Source organism: Chiloscyllium plagiosum, unplaced genomic scaffold (genome assembly GCF_037043375.1).
Source record: "Chiloscyllium plagiosum isolate Xiang-an unplaced genomic scaffold, Cpla_swu_hap1 HiC_scaffold_15, whole genome shotgun sequence".
NCBI lineage: Eukaryota > Metazoa > Chordata > Chondrichthyes > Orectolobiformes > Hemiscylliidae > Chiloscyllium > Chiloscyllium plagiosum.
Genome location: NW_028270153.1, coordinates 14,708,385 through 14,729,359, shown reverse-complemented (window position 1 = coordinate 14,729,359; position 20,975 = coordinate 14,708,385). Strand labels below are relative to the sequence as shown.

Sequence of the window (20,975 nt, the reverse complement as noted above, 5' to 3'; positions counted from 1 at the left end):
GGATCCAAAATATTAACCCTGATTTCTCTTCAACTGCCAGACCTGCTGAGCTTTTCTAACAGTTTCTGTTTTTGTTTCTGATTTACAGCATTCTCACTCCTTTTTGGTTTTTATTTGGTAAGTGAAACCTGCTTCACGTATTTAACCCCAGTTTGAAGGTTGTGATTGAGACCCTAGCTGCGTATGGAATTGAACATAGAAGTTGTTCTCAATAAAAACGAAATGCTGGAAATTCTCAACAGGTTGGGCAGCAGGAGATCATCAGACATAACATAAGCAGGCCATTTGGTCCTTTCAGCTGCTCTGCCATTTGACAGGATCATAGCTGATCTGATTGTGATCTTAACTCCACTCTCCTGTTCCCCAAAACCCTTGTGTCCCTTGTTAGTCAAAATATATCTAACTCAGGCTTGAACATATTCAGTGAGCCAGCTTCCACTCCTCTCTATGGCGTCTCTGCTGGGCAAAGCAGTTAACATTTCTGGTGAAAGCGTTAACTCTTTCTCTGACAGTGGATGCTGCCTGACTATCGAGTATTTGCAGGACTTTCTGCTTTTATTTGAGATTTCTATTGCCTGCTGTACTTTTTTAAAATGAAATTTGTCCTGTGATTTTAACATCCCACCAAGACTGACTAATTCAGCTCTCTCAGGCAGATCTTGCATTTAACTGGACTTTGTACATTTATCACCTTGAAGTGATTTTATGTTAAGTTTGAAAGACAAATTTTTGACATTTCAAATGAATTCAAAGTGAAATAGTGAAGCAGAAGTGTTGTATTTGAGGGACACTCGAGTTTTTAGATTAGATTAGATTACTTAGTGTGGAAACAGGCCCTTCGGCCCAACAAGTCCACACTGACCCGCTGAAGCGCAACCCATCCAGACCCATTCCCCTACATTTACCCCTTCACCTAACGCTACGGGCAGTTTAGCATGGCCAATTCACCTAACCTGTACATTTTTGGACTGTGGGAGGAAACCCACACAGACACAGGGAGAATGTGCAAACTCCAGACAGTCAGTCACCTGAGGTGGGAATTGAACCCGGGTCTCTGGCGCTGTGAGGCAGCAGTGCTAACCACTGTGCCACCGTGCTGCCCCTAAATTATAGACTTGGTCCATAGGGTTTACAGGGCTTTCTGTAAGTGTGAACAGAAATGTTGAGATCTAATCTGCTTCACCATTTGATCATGACTGTTATGTTTCTCATCCCCATTTTTCTGCCTTAGAATCACAGAATCCCTACAATGTAGAAACAGGCCCTTCAGCCCAACAAGTCCACACCAACCCTCTGAAAAATAGCCCACCCACACCCATAATTGTGGATTATGCCTTCTCCCCATAATCTTTGACCCCTTTACTAATCAAGAACCTATCTATCTCTGTCTTAAATGTACTCAATGCCTTGGCCTCCACTGCCCTCTGCAGCAATGAATCCCACAGATTAACCACATTCTGGCGGAAGAAAGTCCTTCTCAACTCAGTTTTAAAAGGGTGGCCCCTTCACTGTGAGGCTGTGCCCTCAAGGTCCTCATCTCTCCCACTACTGGAATCATCTTCTCCACATCCACTTTATCCAGGCCTCTCAGTATTCTCTAACTTTCAACCAGATTCCCCTCCCACTTCTAAACTCCATCGAGTACGGACCCAGAGTCCTCAACTGCACCTCATTTCTTGAGCTGTTCATTCCTGGGGTCATTCTTGTAAACCTCTTCTGGACTCCCTCCAAGGTCAGCCCCTCCTACCTTTGATATAGGGTCCAATACTGCTCTTAATATCCCAAATGCAGTCTCAACCGAGCCTTATACAGCTTTAGTTGTATATCTCTACTGTTGTATTTTACCCCTCTCAAAATTAATGCCAGCATTGCATTGCCTTTTGAAATGCCAACCCAACCTGCATGTTAACCTTTTGTGCTTCAAGTTTCTGAAGTCTTTCCCTGTTTAGAAAATAGTCTATACTTCTTCCTGCTAAAGTGCATAACCTTATACTTTCCCGCACTATATTCCATCTGTCACTCTTTGCCCACTCTCATTAGTCTGTCCAAGTCATTCTGCAGCCTCCTCGCTTCCTCAACACTACCTGGCCCTCCATCTATCTTATGTCATCTGCAAATGTGACAGCAATGTCCTTAGTTTCTTCATCCAGATTGTTAAACATGAATATTCTGGCCCCAACACTAATTCCTGTAAAACTCCACTAGTCACAGTCTGACATCCTGAAAAAGACCCCTTTATCACCAATCTGCCTTCTGCCAGTCAGTCAATCCTCTTTCTGTGCCAGGACCGAACACCATGGGCTGTTATCTTATTTAGTGCCTCCTGCGCAGCACCTTGTCAAAGGCCCTCTGGAAATCCAAATAGATCTTTGTCTAACTTTCTTAAACCTTCTCAACGAATACTAACAGATTTCATAGAATCAGAGGATCCCAACAGTGTGGAAGCAGACCATTCAGTCTGTCGAATCCACATCAACCCTCTGAAGAGCATCCCACCCAGACCAATCCCTCAAGCTTTTCCCTGTACTTCCCATGGCTGATCCACCTAGCCTACACATCCCTGGAATCTCTTGGCAATTTAGCATGGCCAATCCACCTAATCTGTATGTGTCTCAATTGTGGGAGGAAACTGGAGAATCTGGAGGAAGCTAGGAGAAAGTGAGGTCTGCAGATGCTGGAGATCGGAATCGAGATGGTGCTGGAAAAGTACAGCAGATCAGGCAGCATGTAATTCTGCAAGCACAAATTCACCCCACAAACTTACGTGGGTGTGTGTGTGGGGGTGGGGGTGCGGTTATGAGTGTCTGAGAGAGAGTGTATGTGAGTGTAAAGGGGTATAAGTCTGTGAGAGGGTGTGTGTGGGAGTGTATGTGTACACTTCCACACACACCCTCTCACAGACTTATACCCCTTTACACTATCTCTCACTGCAGTCTCTTCTGTCGGTTCTGTATCTTGTCCATAAACTCGTTCCCCATTGCCGCTATAAAGATCAGTCCTGATTTTTGAAGTTTCAACTCCAAAAGATGTTTTTTTTTGCTGCTTGCATCGCACAAGCACAATTCTGTATACTTATTCTTTCCCACATCAGTACTTTCTCCCATTAATCTTCATGCTTTAATATCCACCTTTGGGGTCATCTCATTGCTATTTCCTGTTTTACTTTATTCAAATTTTCAGTTGTGATGGTATCTCATTACATTATTCATATGTGCCTAAAGCAGTTAACAACACATACATTGTCTACACCATTAAGTTGCCTTGAGCTAAAACCTAACTGAATGTAAAGAAAAAGTAGTCTAGCCTCAAGTCATTAAGCATCAAGTGATATCAGTTACCATTGAGAAGTTAACACCACTGTGATACTTCTAGCCCAAAAGAAAAGCTGTGAATGTTAGTTGAAATGCAACTGCGGGAAGTGGAGAATGTGCAGTAAGGTTCATTAGCAATTCAAGTGGTTATCAATAAGCAGGTTAGTATGAGAGGTGGGAGCTGAAATTGAAATGGTCTGTCTTTTTCAGTTGCTGAATGATCTATTTTCAGCACTTTTCTATTGCCTGTACCTGTGTTTTAATATAACCTTAGTTAACCTTTTTTCCTTGGAAAAGGCTGTTTATAACATCAAACTCATTGTGGTTTATCCTAGAGGTTCAGAGCAGTGTAAATTTAAGGTTTGCATGATTGCCAGGTAATAGTAATCTTCTCATTGTGGCTCTGTAACTTGACATTGTCTTTAAGTGAAACCAATAGCCTTTATGTGGATAGTTTACCTTGGGCAGTCAGCAAACCACTAACTTATCCTGTCATTGAGTATCAAAGGAACCCCATCTCTTTGTTTATACTTCCCACCATTGACTTATTGAACTTGTAACCAGTCTGCTCACTACATCACTTGCTGCGCTGAGAGGGGAATGAAAAGCCCATTCGATTGTTGCACCATGTGCTGTTAGTGTGCAGCCCTCTTGACTGTACTATGGAAGTAGAATTGACTGAAGCAACCCAAACTGTACAACGGCAAAGAGAAGTCAGTATAATGGAGCAAAAGAATGTTTGGTGAGATGTAAGTTCCTTTTCCGCAGCAGATTGTGGTCTGGAATACACTGCTAAAAAGCTTTGTGGAAGCTGTTTATACGTAGTCCTTAAACGGCAGTCGATAAACATTAGAAGGAGATGATTCTCAAGGTATGAGGAATGGCATTGACTAGCTAGTTTTTCCTAACAGCTGCCTAAACACAGTGAGCTAACTGGGCTCCTTGCCTGCTGTACTATTCTATAATAAGGAGAAAGTGAGGACTGCAGATGCTGGAGATCAGAGCTGAAAATGAGTTGCTGGAAAAGCGCAGCAGGTCAGGCAGCATCCAAGGAGCAAGAGAATCGACATTTTGGGCATGAGCCCTTCTTCAGGAATGAGGAAAGTGTGCCAAGCAGGCTAAGATAAAAGGTAGGGAGGAGGGACTTGGGGGAGGGGAGTTGGAAATGTTATAGGTGGAAGGAGGTTAAGGTGAGGGTGATAGGCCGGAGTGGGGGTGGGGGCTGAGAGGTCAGGAAGAAGATTGCAGGTTAGGAAGGTGATGCTAAGTTCGAGGGTTGGGACTGAAACAAGGTTGGGGAAGGGGAAATGAGGAAACTGGAGAAATCTGAGTTCATCCCTTGTGGTTGGAGGGTTCCTAGGCGGAAGATGAGGCGCTCTTCCTCCAGCCGTAGTGTTGCTATGGTCTGGTGATGGAGGAGTCCAAGGACCTACATGTCCTTGGTGGAGTGGGAGGGGGAGTTGAAGTGTTGAGCCATGGGGTGGTTGGTTTGGTTAGTCCAGGTGTCCCAGAGGTGTTCTCTGAAACGTTCCGCAACTAGGCGGCCTGTCTCCCCAATATAGAGGAGGCCGCAGCGCATGCAGTAACTGATGTGTGTGGAGGTGCAGGTGAATTTGTGGTGGATATGGAAGGATCCCTTGGGGCCTTGGAGGGGAGTAAGGGGGGAGGTGTGGGCGCAAGTTTTGCATTTTTTGCGGTTGCAGGGGAAGGTGCCAGGAGTGGAGGTTGGGTTGGTATGGAGTGTGGACCTGACGAGGGAGTCACGGAGGGAGTGGTCTTTTCAGAACGCTGATGGGGGAGGGGAGGGAAATATATCCCTGGTGGTGGGGTCTGTTTGGAGGTGGCGGAAATGACGACGGATGATATGATGTATATGGAGGTTGGTGGGGTGGTAGGTGAGGACTAGTGGGGTTCTGTCCATGTGGCGATTGGAGGGGCGGGGCTCAAGGGCAGAGGAGCGGGAAGTTGAGGAGATGTGGTGGAGAGCATCGTCGATCACGTCTGAGGGGAAATTGCGGTCTTTGAAGAAGGAGGCCAGCTGGGTTGTTTGGTATTGGAACTGGTCCTCCTGGGAGCAGATGCGGCGGAGACGAAGGAATTGGGAATATGGGATGGCGTTTTTACAGGGGGCAGGGTGGGAGGAGGTGTAGTCTAGGTAGCTGTGGGAGTCAGTCGGTTTATAGTAAATGTCCTTGTTGATTCGGTCACCCGAGATAGAAATGGAGAGGTCTAAGAAGGGGAGGGAGGAGTCTGAGACGGTCCAGGTAAATTTGAGGTCGGGGTGGAAGGTGTTGGTAAAGTGGATGAACTGTTCAACCTCCTCGTGGGAGCACGAGGCAGCGCCGATACAGTCATCGATATAGCGGAGGAAAAAGTGGGGTGTGGTGCCAGTATAGCTGCGGAAGAAGGATATGTGGAACAGTCCAACGAAGAGGCAGGCATAGCTGAGGCCCATGCAGGTGCCTATGGCTACTCCTTTGGTTTGGAGGAAATGGGAGGATTGGAAAGAGAAGTTGTTCAGAGTGAGGACCAGTTCAGTCAGTTCGAAGGAGGGTGTCAGTGGAAGGGTACTGGTTGGTACGGCAGGAAAGGAAGAAGTGGAGGGCTTTGAGTCTTTCGTGATGGGGGATGGAGGTGTACAGGGACTGGACGTCCATGGTGAAGATAAGGCGTTGGGGACCGGGGAAGCGAAAATCATGGAGGAGGTGGAGGGCGTGGGTGGTGTCCCGAACGTAGGTGGGGAGTTCTTGGACTAAGGGGGACAGGACTGTGTCGAGGTATGCAGAAATGAGTTCGGTGGGGCAGGAGCAGGCTGAGACGATGTGTCGGCCGAGGCAGTCAGGTTTGTGGATTTTGGGCAGGAGGTAGAAACGGGCAGTGCGGGGTTGTGGGACTATAAGGTTGGAGGCGGTGGATGGGAGATCCCCTGAGGTGATGAGGTTATGGATGGTCTGGGAGATGATGGTTTGGTGGTGGGAGGTGGGGTCATGGTCAAGGGGGCAGTAGGAGGAGGTGTCTGCGAGCTGCCGTTTAGCCTCAGCAATGTAAAGGTCAGTGCGCCAAACTACCACCGCGCCTCCTTTGATAGTGAGGTTGGGATTGGAACAGAGGGAGTGGAGGGCTGCACGAGGGAGAGAGGTTGGAGTGGGTGAGAGGGGTGGAGAGGTTGAGGCGGTTAATGTTGTGGCAGCAGTTGGCTATGAAGAGATCGTGGGCAGGTAAGAGGCCAGCATGGGGTGTCCAAGTGGATGGGGTGTGTTGGAGGCGGGAGAAGGGGTTGTCAGAGGGTGGGCGAGAATCCTGGTTGAAGAAGTAGGCGCGGAGGCGAAGGCGGCGGAATAATTGTTCGATGTCTTGCCGCGTGTTGAACTCGTTAATCCGGGAGCGTAGGGGAATGAAGGTGAGGCCTCTGCCGAGGACTGATCTTTCATCCTCAGAGAGGGGTAGTTCTGGAGGAATGGTGAAAACATGGTGGGGCTGGAGCTGGGAGTGGGGGCGGGGACAGAGATCGGGGCAGGGGTGGGGTTCGGCATGGGGGCGGGGTTAGGCGTGGTGACGGAGATCTCAACGAAAGATGAATGGGAGCGCTTCTTGGATGAGGGGGTTGGTGAAGACTTAAGAGTTCTTCTGAAGGAGTCCAAATAGCACTTTCCATTGCTACCATCATCCAAGTCCCATAGACAGCATTAAGATCGCTTCAAGTACTCCATTTGATGATCTTTGAGGGCTAACCATTACAAGAACACTAGAGGGAATTTCCCTCTTCTGCCGTGAAAAGCACTTCTGCAACTGTTGGGAAGATATAATCTCAACTTCCCCATATCCTATCTCTCCTACACCTGTTGCTAAGCTGTCCCCTGCAGAAACATTGACAGCTGCACTTGTAATTTGCCTTTTTAAAATCAAATGTATCTCCGCCTTAGAGAGTTCAAAGCTGGAGATCGTAAAAATTGTACTTGCCAAACCTTTTCCCCATTGTGGCCCCATTTTTAATGCTTTTCAAATTGTCCACCCAATTGTGGGTGGAATAGTTGTGCAAGGGGTGGTGGCAAGAGAGAGTCAGTTCGCACTGTTTAGAAACTCTGAACTTTGCACAATTGATCTTGTTGGAGAAAGTGAGGTCTGCAGATGCTGGAGAGTCAAGTTGTAAAGTGTGTCGCTAGAAAAACGCAGCAGGACAGGCGGCATCCAAGGAGCAAGGAGCAGGAGAGTTGACATTTTGGGCATATGAAGGGCTAATGCCCAAGACATCTGACTGTCCTGCTCCTCGGATGCCACCTGACCTGCTGTGCTTTTCCCAATGACACACTTCAACAGTTTGATCTCCATCAGCCATAACTAATTAGTAAACAATAAATCCAAAAACAGAATTTAGTAGAAACTTATTTACTCAAAGATTGTGGTTAAAAGATCCACAATTGAACCTAAGGGTAGTAGAGGCGTTTGGTATTGATGTCTTTAAGGAGAAAGTGGCTAATACCTAACAGGAAAAAAATAGATATGTTTGCAGGTGGAGTGGAGGAGGTTTGTGAAGATTGTTGATAGTAACACTGCTCATTTGGGGCTGAATAGCCCGATTCTGAGGTGAACTCCTATTGAACATTGGAGGAGGCTCAATTGATCTCATTTCCTTCCATTTCTCATAAAGGGCACATTTGTATCCTGGAAACCAGAAATGAAGAGTCATCTAGACTTGAAACATTAGCTTGCTCTCTCTCCGCGGATGCTGCCTGACCTGCTGTGATTTTCAGCATCTGCAATAACTTGCTCCGCATTCGTAGTTTGTTCCCCTCCTGAGCCTGGGGCTGCTGAGACATGTACATTGAACTGGTTTGGTAATGTGGAATACTGACCAGAAATCAAATCCTCAGCCTCCGATCTTAAAACCCTCAATGAGAAGTGTGTTTTTCTTTCTCTTTTGTTCTTTTTAATAACATCATTTTTTTTTGGCCATCATTGTTATTCTCTGCAGATTCAATTCTTGATGTGTTATTCAAGGCAGCTAGTTATAAAACACATGGTGAAGTGCTTCATCAGACGAGACAGAGAGATAGGAGGATCACGCTGCATCAGTCATTTTAATTCCTGGAAGCCAGCGCTGTAAAGGATATTGGGGAAAATGACAGCATTTCACCTTCTATCTACCAGCATTTTGATTTTGATAAATCTTCCAGATGCATTTAACTTCTATTTTGTTTCAAACGTAGGTATGAAGAAAAAACTGCCCTGTGTGACAAAGAGCCTTTGGATGAAGCCACAGACGATTTGAAAGAAAGCAAGAAGGAACAGTAACTGGAGAGGCCATGGATCAATCAATTTCTTTTTAAAAAAAAAAGTCCTCACTCCGAACTGCCTGCTTTGTGTTCAATTCGTGCAGATACCATATTGTACTGACATGGTCATGTGTGTCTTGCGTCCCTGGCAACTCATGGGGAAACAAAAGTATTTTATTACATCATGCTAGAGTGCTAGTTATTCAGTTGTTCTTGTGTTTTCTATGAATGTGCCAACTAATTTGTTTTTAAAGAGAAAAAAATAACCTGAGGGGTTGCACCAGTGCCTATCTGTATTTTTTAATTTATTTTGAATGGATTAAATTGATCATGACTTTTTGAATTCAAAGGTGCCAGCATTTTGTTTTGTTTTACAAATAAATGCAGAAAACTGAAGTTTTTAAACAGCTGTACACTAGTCCATGTTGTAAGATGTGTATTTTAAGGGAAAAAAATACCTCAGCTGTTGTTTTTTATGTGACTGCTTTGGCTCATTGTGTGTTTTTAAAAGTGAATTTGGGGTTTACATACACCACTTTTTTCAACACGGTGACGAATGACAAATTTATAGCACATTATCTTGTGCACATAGAATACCCATTTGGGCTGTTTAATCAGGCAATGATGGGGGATGAAGTGCTTATACATACTGTAGTTTTATAGATAAGCTAAATGCTGGAACTGCTTTTTTTTGTTTAAACTAATGGACAATCTTAATTTTTTTTCTGCATTTGTTTTGCAAACAAAAGATGATCTGAGCTCCCTTTTTACAGTGGCAGCAGATGAGATACACAGATTGTTAATGGCAACTTAAAAGAAATATTCTTTGTAGCTTTAATTCGAACAAGCAGCATAAATATCAACTGATATGAATATATATGTACTAGCCAATAATGTGCTGTCTGTCTGACTGTGGCTGATATAATTAATGTAAGCTTTCACCATGGGGTTAAAGCAAACATGTAAGTTTGCTGACTGTGTATGTTAATATCATGTCTGTAGAAGTGTTTGTGGCTTATAGAAAGCCAGGGTCTGATGCAGTGCATGTAGCAGTCATTTTATTTTGCGTTTTGAGTTCTGATTTCCTTTTCCACAGGAAGGCACTGACTGATCCCTCCTGTGCCTTGCTCAAGTGAGTTAACCATGTATGCTCCTGAACGGTGTGTGTTGTGAATGGTGGAAGAGGGGTGAAGGGTTTGGCATCCGAGTCTGTCTGACCCCTACTCTCTCTCTTGATAGCCATCTGTTCCAGCTCAGGCACTCATGCGTTGGTCAGCATCGCAATGCTTTTGTCAATTGGAACGGGAGTTAAAAAAAATCCTAGAATATAAGTTGTTTTCAATCTGCAAAACTCTTCTTTCCTGATCTGTACATTTCAGTCTCTCTCGACATAACACAGGCGTATCTTTAATTCAATGAACTGTTGGAAAAATTTGTAATCTTTCCTGGACAGCCTACACAAAGTCTCCACTGCTGCCACCATATGTATCAAGGTAATTTAGAACGAATCCTGCTGGTTGTTTTCTCCATTTAGGAATAGGCTTTATGAACGTTTCTCTCTTTCCTCCCCATCCCCTCCCTGTTTTAACCTCAGCTTTTCTTCAAGGTTCTGCTAGTTTATCTTTGTCCATTTACACTCACTTGGCCTACAGAGGGAGCACAACTCAGGACCTCTGACAATAACATCTGCTTGGATGCTTCCCTGCCCAGTGGCACTTTGGTTATATAAGAACATCTTGCAGTGTCACAGGGATTTTGTTTACCCTGTCCATGATTTTGTTTACCCTTTCCTCCTCTCCCCCTGGTGCAGAGCTTTGTGCTTGGAGGTGCAAGTTGAGCTTTAGAACTTGGAATGGACCCCCAGGTAGAGTAGAAACGTCAGCGTTTAAAGGACGATATACTGTGGTGTGAGACAGAGCAAAAGGCTTTGCTGAGTGAATGAGGTAAGATGATCTGAAAAACCTTCCTCACCAGTATTTTATCTTTGTAGGTGTATTACTCCCAACACCCCACAGTAAATCAGCACTGGTATGTTTTCATAAATTGAACAGGCCATTGCTGTATCATAAATGCAGCATCACTAGCTTTTAGGAGTTTGCTCTGTAACAAGAGACTGTTGACAGCTGTCACTATGTTTGCATTTTTGACGGATGCTCTATGTTAGAGTTCATACCACATAATTTCAAAACCCATGCCTGATTCCCTCTTGTTTTCCCACTTTTAAATGTTGGGTTTTGGGAATCCAGGAGGACTGGGAGTCTTGTGGGTGGATGGGAAATCCTGGAGATGGTTTAGGCAAGACAGGGTAGATCAATGGATGGTGCCCTAACTTTAAATATTTTCTGAAAATAACTACTGAGCTTTGACTTTTCATATTTCTTCTCTTTTATCCCAGTCTACAAAAGTGGCTAATGATGTCTCTGAAAATCACTTGTGAAAATTATAATAGATCATTCCAGATGGTGTGATCAGCCCCTGCTAAATTTTCTAGCTCATGATAAAAGCTTAAGGTTAAGCTCATGGTCTATTTTAATGTCAACTATTTACAGGTAACCATATTTTATTTTAAACATTCAAATTGTTCAACATTTGTTCTGAGTAGGAGACTTCCAATGAAGCAGTATCCTTTCTGAATACCCATGTCTCTACATGCTCAGTATTCACGTGTGTAATTGCAATGTAACAACACTGACTTAGACTTTGAAAAGTCTGCTCAGTGCTAAATTTAGATACTGGGCAGTAACCTGACCTCACTCTCACTCTCCTGGCTTCTTAAGTTGTCAATCCAGGGGAAGTGTGGGAAACATCACTCTTAATGCAGTACTCGGTGCTTGTGTGAAGCTATGGAAGAATACTGGATGGAAATTTCACTCAGCATCTTACTGCACAGCATCTGATCAGAATCTGCTTCATTCTAATATTGGGAGCTCTGTATTCCTTGCCCGAGTGCTAACACCTTTCCTTGATGAGGACAATATTTTTAAAGTAAAGTGTATGTAATCTAGACTCTTACCAGTTCTGTAACAGAATAAGGGCTGTTGATGGAGGAGATCTTATAGGTGTGAGAAGGGTATACTGGGGATTTCTTGTTGTGTATTTAGTTGAAAGTTGATTTTAAAAAGGCAAATTAATTCTCACATTTGTAGCTGCTCAGTCTGCTTGATGTCATTTGGATACTCTTCCATTTGTTGGAGAAGGGACTTCCTCTACCCTCCCTTTGTTCTTATCCTAATCAGTGGGTTAGTTACTCCATGTATTTTAGACTCAGCTGTCTTTCTCTGGATTGGAAGTTAGGTGTGGTTAAAATTTTTTTTAAAACACCATTCTGTTTCTAACAAGGGGATTTAATTTTTTAAAAATGTTTCTGAACTTTGTTCACATTCTGGAATCTGTCCTTCCTTTCCCTCCCTGGCTTTTTCATTATTGTAGTAAGACGTGCTTCTCTTGTGAGAAGCTGTGATCCATTTGCAATAAATTGTGGCGTGCACCACCATCAATATGCATTAAACCTTGCTGCCGTCTCATTTACTGCTATTAATAAAATCTGAGTTCATGTGAGAAAGCTTTCTCGAAAGAAAATACTTGTTTAATCGGTTTAACTCTGTCTCGGGGCAGGATTGGTGAAGGCATTGTTTATTTTATGTAAGTTGTCTCTGTGCTCTTTTTATTTAGATCTCAACTGGGGTGACATTACTGTTGATTTCACTATCTGTAGCTGGGGTACTTCCCAACAAAAAAGACATCAAATACTGATTGGGATTAACATCCCTGATGGAAAGTTTAAATGCTTCCTAATCTCTACTTTCTTTGTTAATGTACAAAATTCTTCTTATTCCTTATCATTTAGCAGGTTCTGTACACATTCCTTTTCTCGGAATGTCTTTTTAGATTTATGTAGACTTTTTACAGCCTCTAATTAGAAAGCAATTGGGGAATCCAATTTGGGAAATGTAGCAGCACTTTTGAGCATGTCAAAGTCCCACAGACTGCTCTATGGTAACATACAATAGGTCAGGCAGCTTCCAAGGAGCAGGAGAGTCAACATTTTAGGCATAAGCTCTTTATTTTAAGGAAATGTAAACAAAAGATGGATGATGTGCCTTGTACAGTCTTTATTATTTAAATGACAAATCTTCCACACTACGTGATCTTCTCCAGTTGTCCCTGAGAGGTGTGATTAGATTCCCTACAGTGTGGAAACAGGCCCTTTGGCCCAACTAGTCCACACCAACCCTCTGAAGAGTAATCCACCCAGACTCATTCCCCCTGACTATTACACCTAGCACTATGGGCAATTTTGCATGGCCAATTCACCTAACCTGCACATCTTTGGACTGTGGGAGGAAACCCACGCAGACACAGGGAGAATGTGCAAACTCCACACAGTAGCCCAAGGTCCCTGGCACTGTGAGGCAGCAGTGCTAGCCACCGTGCCGCCCTGCCCGAGACATCAGCTCTCCTGCTCCTTGGATGCTGCCTGACCAGCTGTGCTTTTCCAGCACCACACTTAACTGATCTCCAGTATCTGCAGTCCTCACTTCTTCCTGCTGTATAATGATGTTTTGATAAATGCTGGGAACCTCAGGAAAAACCCTCTTGCCCTCCAAAGTGAAGTATACCAATAGATCGCTTATATCCATCCACCTGGAAACTGCTGGGGCTCTCGTTTTAATATCGCATTCTAACAAGTGTGCCTAAGTGTAAGGGATATGTCTTGACCTTGGGTTCAAAAGTGAATTTACCGCCAGTAAAGACTGGCTGCTGGCACCCTGGAATCCAGTAGTTGCTACGAAAACAATCCTGTTTTTTAAGATTCTTCATGACCTTCCTCTGTCATATCTCACAATCACCTTCATCATTTATCCCTGTGTTATTGAACAGTGTTCTGCTAACATTTAAGTAACCTTTTCCTTTTGTAACTTCCAATAGTGAAGCCTTTCGCAATCTTCCTTTTACTTTCGCATTCCCTCTTTAACGAGGTCCACCACTTTTTTGTACAAAACCTTTATCCTTCTTCAAAACCACCTTTGACCAAGCCTTTAATTCTTTCCTAACTTTAAGACTCTCTTCCTAACACCTCATTGAGGCACCTTGGGTGATTTTCCTCTATTAATAGTACTACATAAATGTCAATTGTTGACTGTACCAGAGCTAAAATCGGACTAGAGATCAAAGCTGTTCTCCTCTTGTGTTGCTCAGACATGGTATTTTGTCAACTGAGCCACCAGGGGGCAATCTTTGAGCATTTTGAGGGATGAAATAATAGACTTGGTTTGAGAATCAGTTCACAAATTCTATTCCTTTTAGTATGTTTGTCCTCTGCAGAATTTTGAGGACCAACATTTAAAATTCCATACCATCAGTACTACATATGCAACAACTCCTTTAAAATGAGCTAAGGAGCTTCAAGGCCAAATGAACTACTACTCATTTAGAGCATTTATTTTATTCTGAAGCATGCCTTTCCATTGTTCTCTCTCCTGTTTAAGTATCCACAGTCCACAAGGTGAGTGTACGCCAAGTTGCCCGGCCTCGGTTGTAAACAAGACATAGAGTTAGAAACCCCATGCTTGAGACCACAAGGTGCGCCAGTGCACTGCTGACGCAGAGTTATACAGCATGGAAACAGGCTATCTGTGCCGACCAGATGTGCCAATCTAACTTCAACCTATTTGCCAGCATTTGGTCTGTGTCTGCCTAAACCCCTTCTATGCATGTACCCAACTGTAGCCTTTTAAATTGTGTAACTGTGCCCACTTGCTCTGGCAGTTTGTTCTGTACACTCAGCACCCTCTGTATGGAAAAGGTTGCTCCTCAGGTCCCTATTAAATCTTTCCCCTATCACCTTAAACCTGTGCTCTCCAGATTTAGACCCGTACCCTGACAAAAAGACCTTTGGTTCATTGTTTTATAAACCTCTATAGGGTCACCTCTCAGCCTCTGACAGTCCAGGTGCCTTCCCTTACTGGTAACATTGATCTGTGGCCCTATTTGTCCATTCAAATAGAAATATGAAGATGCTTCACTGAGCAGGGGCAGGGGGTGTTTCCTCGTTGTTGACCAACAAAGCCATTTGTTTCTGTGTTTGGGAGCTCTGGCTAGGCTCAAACTGACTACTATGGAACCAAGTTGACTCACTGTCCGTCAACACCCAGGACGTGTGATCCACTGTCCTCTCCCAGAAGTGAGCCTTTTATCCTGAGTCAGGAGCTGTTTTGTTCCAGATTTCTTCTGCCTGCTGACTGTTTCGGCGCGCGTGTCTGTTGTGGGGCATGTTGGTGGTTTGGGTAAGTGTAGGCGCCCAGGCGATTGTATCTGAACTAGCAGCATCAGAAGCTGGGCTGGTCACCCTCCAAAGCATTCTGCTGACAAGCTCTCTCCCCAACCCCCTCACTCTACCCCTGAATGTGGTGTGAATCTCTTCCCCAGAGTTGGACTATGGTATTGGTGGTGAAGCACATCAGCACATCCAGAGAACATGGTGTATTTTTATTTAGGTTGTTCTTTTTAAAAGCTTTTTACAAGACTGGGGACAGTCCTAAATCCTGCCTTGCGGAGGGACTTAATGCCAGCAATCCAGCTGATTTTTTTTATTTACAGAGCCAAGGATCATTCCTTTCGCCAATCCCTGGTTTGCACCACTCTCCCCATCAAAATCCCCCTTCCCCCAAACCGCAGGTACCTTCCCCTGCAGCCAGAAAGGATGCAAAACCTGCCAGCACACCACTCCCTTCACTCCATCCAAGGCCCCAAACAGTCCTTCCAGGTGAGACAGAGGTTCACCTGCCTTTCATCCACCTAGTTTACTGCATTAGGTGCTCCCTCTGTCTTCTCTACATTGGGGAGATCAAACATAAACTTAGGGAATGGTTCGCTGAGCATCGCAGCTGGGCCTGCAGGGGTCAACCTGGCCGCCCACTCACTGTCCATTTCAATTTCCCGCCTCATACCCTTTTTGACATGACCATCCTTGGCCTCCTCCATTGCCACAGTGAATCCGACCGTAAATTGGAGGAACAACACCTCAACTTCCACCTGGGCAGCCTACAGCCTGGAGCACTCAACATTGAGTACCCCAATTTCAAATAACTCCTCGCCATCGCCCAACTCCCTTGCCAGCCTCTTCCCCCTCATTACATTTCTCTAAGCAACGCTTCCTTCCAGCTGCTAACTGGATTCATTCCTCCCATTGACCAACCAGGTCTTACCCTCAACCTGTCTTCACCTATTCCCACTTCGTCACCCTGCCCCTGCCACCCCCTTTATCTGCAGCTCCCCCAGACCCACCCCCAGTCCTGAAGAAGGGTTACACCCAAAACATTGACTTCTCCACCTCCTGACGCTGCCTGACTTGCTGTGTTCTTCCAATCTCCTGCTTGTCTGCTTTAGATTCCCGCATCTGCAGTTTTTTTTGTCTCTAATTAAGGAGGGTAGTTGAAGCAGGGCACTTCACAACCTTTTTAAAAAATACCTTGATAAGCTACTTGAAATAACATTTAAAACTATGGGCCTTGTGCTGGATAGCACAGTAGGCAATGTATTTTTGGCAGACTGGATGGACAAAATGACCTGTCTTTTTGATTCCAACAGGGGTGGCACAGTGGCTCAGTGGTTAGCACTGCTGCCTCACAGACGCCAGGGACCCGGGTTAACTTTCCACCTCAGGCAACTGTCTATGTGGAATTGGCACATTCTCCCTGTGTCTGCGTGGGTTTCCTCTGGGTGCTCCGGTTTCCCCCCACAGTCCAAAGTGTGCAGGTTAGGTGAATTAGCCAAGCTAAATTTGCCATTGTGTTAGGCACATTAGTTAGGAGTAAATATAGGTTAGGAGAATGAGTCTGGGTGGACTTGTTGGCCTGAAGGGCCTGTTCCATACTGTAAATAATCTAATCTAATCTGAAATGTGGATTTTAATTAATTATTCACTAGAGGGAGCTATTGAGCTACAAAATAAAAATCAATCCAGTTTCCCTTATTCCCAGGGAGTGCAAAGAAATAGTCCATTTGGACTGACAAAGCATTACCCCAAATCATTCAGTCCTCAGGAAGAGGAATCTTTCATGCAATTTAGATGTATAGCACAGAAATAGACCCTTCAGTTCCAACCCGTCTATGCCGACCAGATATCCCAACCCAATCTAGTTCCACCTGCCAGCACCCAATCCATATCTCTCCAAACCTTTTCTATTCATATACCCATCCAGATCTCTTTTAAATGTTGCAATTCAAATTGTGAACATTTCCTTTAAAAGTAATCTCCATGATTTATTGTGAAAATGAACAATGCCCATCTCTGTCTTAGTAAGTTAGAACAAGTGGAGGTTCTGATTCAGTTGTTTGTAATGGGTATTACACACTGGCAGTTTCTAAGCTTGCTTTTGAAAAGGGTTGTATTAAGTAAAAGCATTTTAACAGAAGGGATTTTTTGCTCAGTCATGGCATTAACCAAATTGTATTGTTTTCCGACACGTTTGTTTCTTTTAGGAGATCTGTGGTGTACTGGCAATCATTTTCATGTAACAGATGCAAAGGCTTCACTAACACAACATCAAGGGCTTTTGTGACACAGTGGCAGTGTCCCTACCTCAGAGCCAGGAAGCCCAAGTTCAAGACACACCTACTCCAGAGGTGTGTTTATAACATCTCTGAACAGGTTGGTTAGGAAATATAATCCTAATGGTAATGCTGAGAGAGTGGGACTGTCTCCATTGTGACAAAGGTTCGTGAGGGCAATTTCAACTAAAATTTAAGGTCTTGAATTGGAAAGGTGATTTCCTCAAAATTGGTCATAAGAATCCGAAAGGCATTAAGAGAATTTTCTTCACGCAGAGATTTAAATGCTTTGCCACGGGCAAAGTTTAAAAAAAAATCACACAATACCAGGTTATAGTCCAACAGGTTTAATTGGAAGTACTAGCTTTCAGAGCGCTGCCCCTTCAGGTGGTTGAACCTAATGAACCACCTGATGAAGGAGCGTCGCTCCGAAAGCTAGTGTGCTTCCAATTAAAACAATTGGACTATAACCTGGTGTTGTGTGATTTTTAACTTTGTACACCCCAGTCCCACACCGGCACCTCCAAATCATTGTCACAGGCAGTTATTGAGGTCATGTGCATATTTTAAGGGGAAAATTGAAGATTTTGACATTGAAGTATCCAGCCTATGGGAAGCAGGCCCAAGGATCTCAGAATGGTTACAGCATAGAAGGAGATCACTTGATCCATTATGTCTGTGCTGTCCACATAAGCAATGCACTTAAAGCCATTAGCTTGCTGTCTCCCCTTACCCCTTCACTGTTTTCCTTTACAAAGTCAAAAATCTCACAACACCAGGTTATAGTCCAACAGGTTTACAGATATTTGAAACCACAAGCTTTCGGAACCCCCTGCTCCTTCCTAACAACTAATGAAGGAGCAGTGCTCCAAAAGTGCCCCTTTGGCACAGTGGTTAGCACCGCTGCCTCACAGCACCAGATACCCGGGTTCAATTCCTGCCTCAGGCGACTCTCTGTGTGGACTTTGCACATTCTCCCCGTGTCTGCATGGGTTTCCTCCGGGTGCTCCGGTTTCTTCCCACAGTCCAAAAACGTGCAGTTTAGGTGAATTAGCCATGGGAAATTGCCCGTAGTGTTAGGTGAAGGGGTAAATGGGTGGGTTGCTCTTTGGAGGGTCGGTGTGGACTTGTTGGGCCGAGGGGCCTGTTTCTATTTTTAAAAACTTTCAAATAAACATGTTGGACCATAACCAGATGTCGTGTGATTTTTGACCTTGTCCACCGCAGTCCAAACACTCATCTCGTTCAACTCAATCCAACACGTCCATGCTGACCAGATATCCTAACCAAATCTAGACTCATTTGCCAGCACTTGGCCCATATCCCTCCGAACCCTTCCTATTCATATACCCATCCAGATGCCTTTTAAGTATTATTGTACCAGCCTTCACACACACCCGCAACCCCCACACTCCTTCACAACTTCCTTTGGCAGCTCATTCCATACATGCACCATCCTCTGCTTGAAATAGTTGCCCCTTAGGTCCAGAGAGCAATTATCAGAAATTTTCCATTGAGCCTTCTAGTAGACTACAGTAATTACACACACATGTACATTAAGGATTACAGTAAAAGATAGGCCATCCAAGGCCCTAAAGGAGCCTTCCACATCCATCAAAGTTTTACCTGCACATCCCCTAATATCATCTATTGTATCCGTTGCTCCCGATGCGGTCTCCTCTACATTGGGGAGACTGGGCGCCTCCTAGCAGAGCGCTTTAGGGAACATCTCCGAGACACCCGCACCAATCAACCAAATCGCCCCGTGGCTCAACATTTCAACTCCCCCTCCCACTCTGCCGAGGATATGGAGGTGCTGGGCCTCCTCCACCGCCGCTCCCTCACCACCAGACGCCTGGAGGAAGAACGCCTCATCTTCCGCCTCGGAACACTTCAACCCCAGGGCATCAATGTGGACTTCAACAGTTTCCTCATTTCCCCTTCCCCCACCTCATCCTAGTTTCTAACCTCCAGCAACTCAATCCCCTGACTTGTCCGACCTGCCCAGCTCCTTTTCCACCTATCCACTCTACCCTCTCCTCCCTGACCTATCACCTTCATCTCCTTCCCCACTGACCTATTGTACTCTATGCTACTCTCTCCCCACCCCCACCCACCTCTAGCTTATCTCTCCACACTTCAGGCTCTCTGCCTTTATTCCTGATGAAGGGCTTTTGTCCGAAACGTCGATTTTGCCTGTCCTCGGATGCTGCCTGAATTGCTGTGCTCTTCCAGCACCACTGATCCAGAATCTGGTTTCCAGCATCTGCAGTCATTGTTTTTACCTCATCAAAAAGAAGAGCTGCATTACCAATTTTAAGTATTTTATTGATGTTGGTTGAAGAATAAATATTTGATAGGTGGACACTTGGAGACCTCTGCAGCTCTTTTCTGCATTGAGAAGTAAGATCTTTTACCTGACAATATGGAGGATAGCAGTTTAGCATCCGAAAGACTGCACTGTTGACTGTATACCTCTTCTGTGGTACTGTATGAGAGCAAAAGTGCTGATGTGGAACTTTGGACCCATCGCTCTCTGATTCTGGTAAAAATTGTTAGCATGAAGCTATGACTCTGGGATGTTGGATGTAGAGATGAAAAGAAAATTAAGTATATATTAGGATATAAAAGTAAGGAAGTGTTGTTCCAATTATATAATCTGAAATATTGTGTCCAGTATTGGTCTCCTTAGTAAAGGAAGGATGTGGTGACTCTGCAGGCAGTTCAGAGGAGGTTCAACAGTTTGATTGCAAGGATGACAGGTCTGTCATATGGGCAGCGGTTGAGTAGCCTGGGCTTGTGCTTGCTGGAGTTCAGAAGAATGAGTGAGGGATATAAAATGCTAAAGGGGACCAAAAAGTGGATGGTGAACAGATGTCTTGAATAAGACATCATTGATACAGAGTGAGAGGGGGGAAGTTCAACCTGAGATGAGGAGAAACTACTGAGTCATAGAGATGTACAGCATGCAAACAGACCCTTCGGTCCAACCCATCCACGCCGATCAGATATCTCAACCCAATCTAGTTCCACCTGCCAGCACCCGGCCTGTGAATCTGTGGAACTCAATGCAGTGGAGGCAGAACCAATCAACAGATTCAAGAAAGAAATAGATATGTTTCTGATGAAAAATGGGATAAAGGGCAATGGGGAGCACGCAGGAGAGTGGAGTTGAGACTAGGATTAGATCTACCGTGATCATGTTAAATGGTGGAGTGGGCTCAAAGCGCTGAATTGCTGACTCCTGTTCCTAATTTCTATGTTCCTCAGCAGCCTTAATGGACAGGATGTGGAGTTTGAAATCATCTGAGTTAAGGAAGCTGCGTCAAGGGTTCAGCCATAAGGAATGATTTGGCAGTGAAAACAGACACACTGATTAGACCAAGTCTTCATGTCTTACTGGTGCATGGTAAGTCTGATAGAATTTCTGAAGAAGGGTTTTACCCAAAATGTTGACTTCTTTACCTCCTGGCTTGCTGTGTTCTTCCAGCCTCCTCCTCGTCTACTTTGGACTCCAGCATCTGTAGTGTTTTTGTTTTGTCTCTGTTAGAGTTAAGGCAGGGCTATGAGACACGGTGAGGGTTAGATTAGTATTTATAGAGGCAAGCTGATGTAATTACATATTGTTCTGCTATAATGTGGGTTTCGTTAATGCAAATTCGCTTGAATGCAATTGACAAATTGGGGACTCTGTTTCTAAAGCGTGAACTTTAAATCACGTTACAGCCAACATTTTAAAAGTTAAAATCACACAATATCAGGTTATAGTCCAATAGGTTTATTTGGAAGCGCTAGCTTTCGGAGCGCTGCTCCTTCATCAGGTGGTTGTAGGAGGAGT

The 20,975-nt window shown here is 44.5% G+C and overlaps 1 protein-coding gene and 1 long non-coding RNA gene across 3 annotated transcripts in view; both read left to right on the top strand.

Moving 5' to 3' along the window:
- The window catches only part of hm13 (histocompatibility (minor) 13), a 77,325-nt gene extending 65,233 nt beyond the window's left edge, over window positions 1–12,092 (top strand). For both annotated transcript variants that reach the window (XM_043710790.2, XM_043710791.2), the window contains one exon: window positions 8,519–12,092. Coding sequence is in view for 1 of the 2 variants with exons in the window: in XM_043710791.2 (XP_043566726.1) it covers window positions 8,519–8,603 (85 nt within the window). In the remaining variant the exon portion in view is untranslated. The remainder of the gene's footprint in view (window positions 1–8,518) is intronic.
- An 8,351-nt stretch (window positions 12,093–20,443) lies between these two features.
- Window positions 20,444–20,975, top strand: part of LOC148147613 (uncharacterized) — a 128,560-nt gene continuing 128,028 nt past the window's right edge. The window contains exon 1 of the long non-coding RNA XR_015759464.1: window positions 20,444–20,546. This is a non-coding gene — a long non-coding RNA (uncharacterized LOC148147613). The remainder of the gene's footprint in view (window positions 20,547–20,975) is intronic.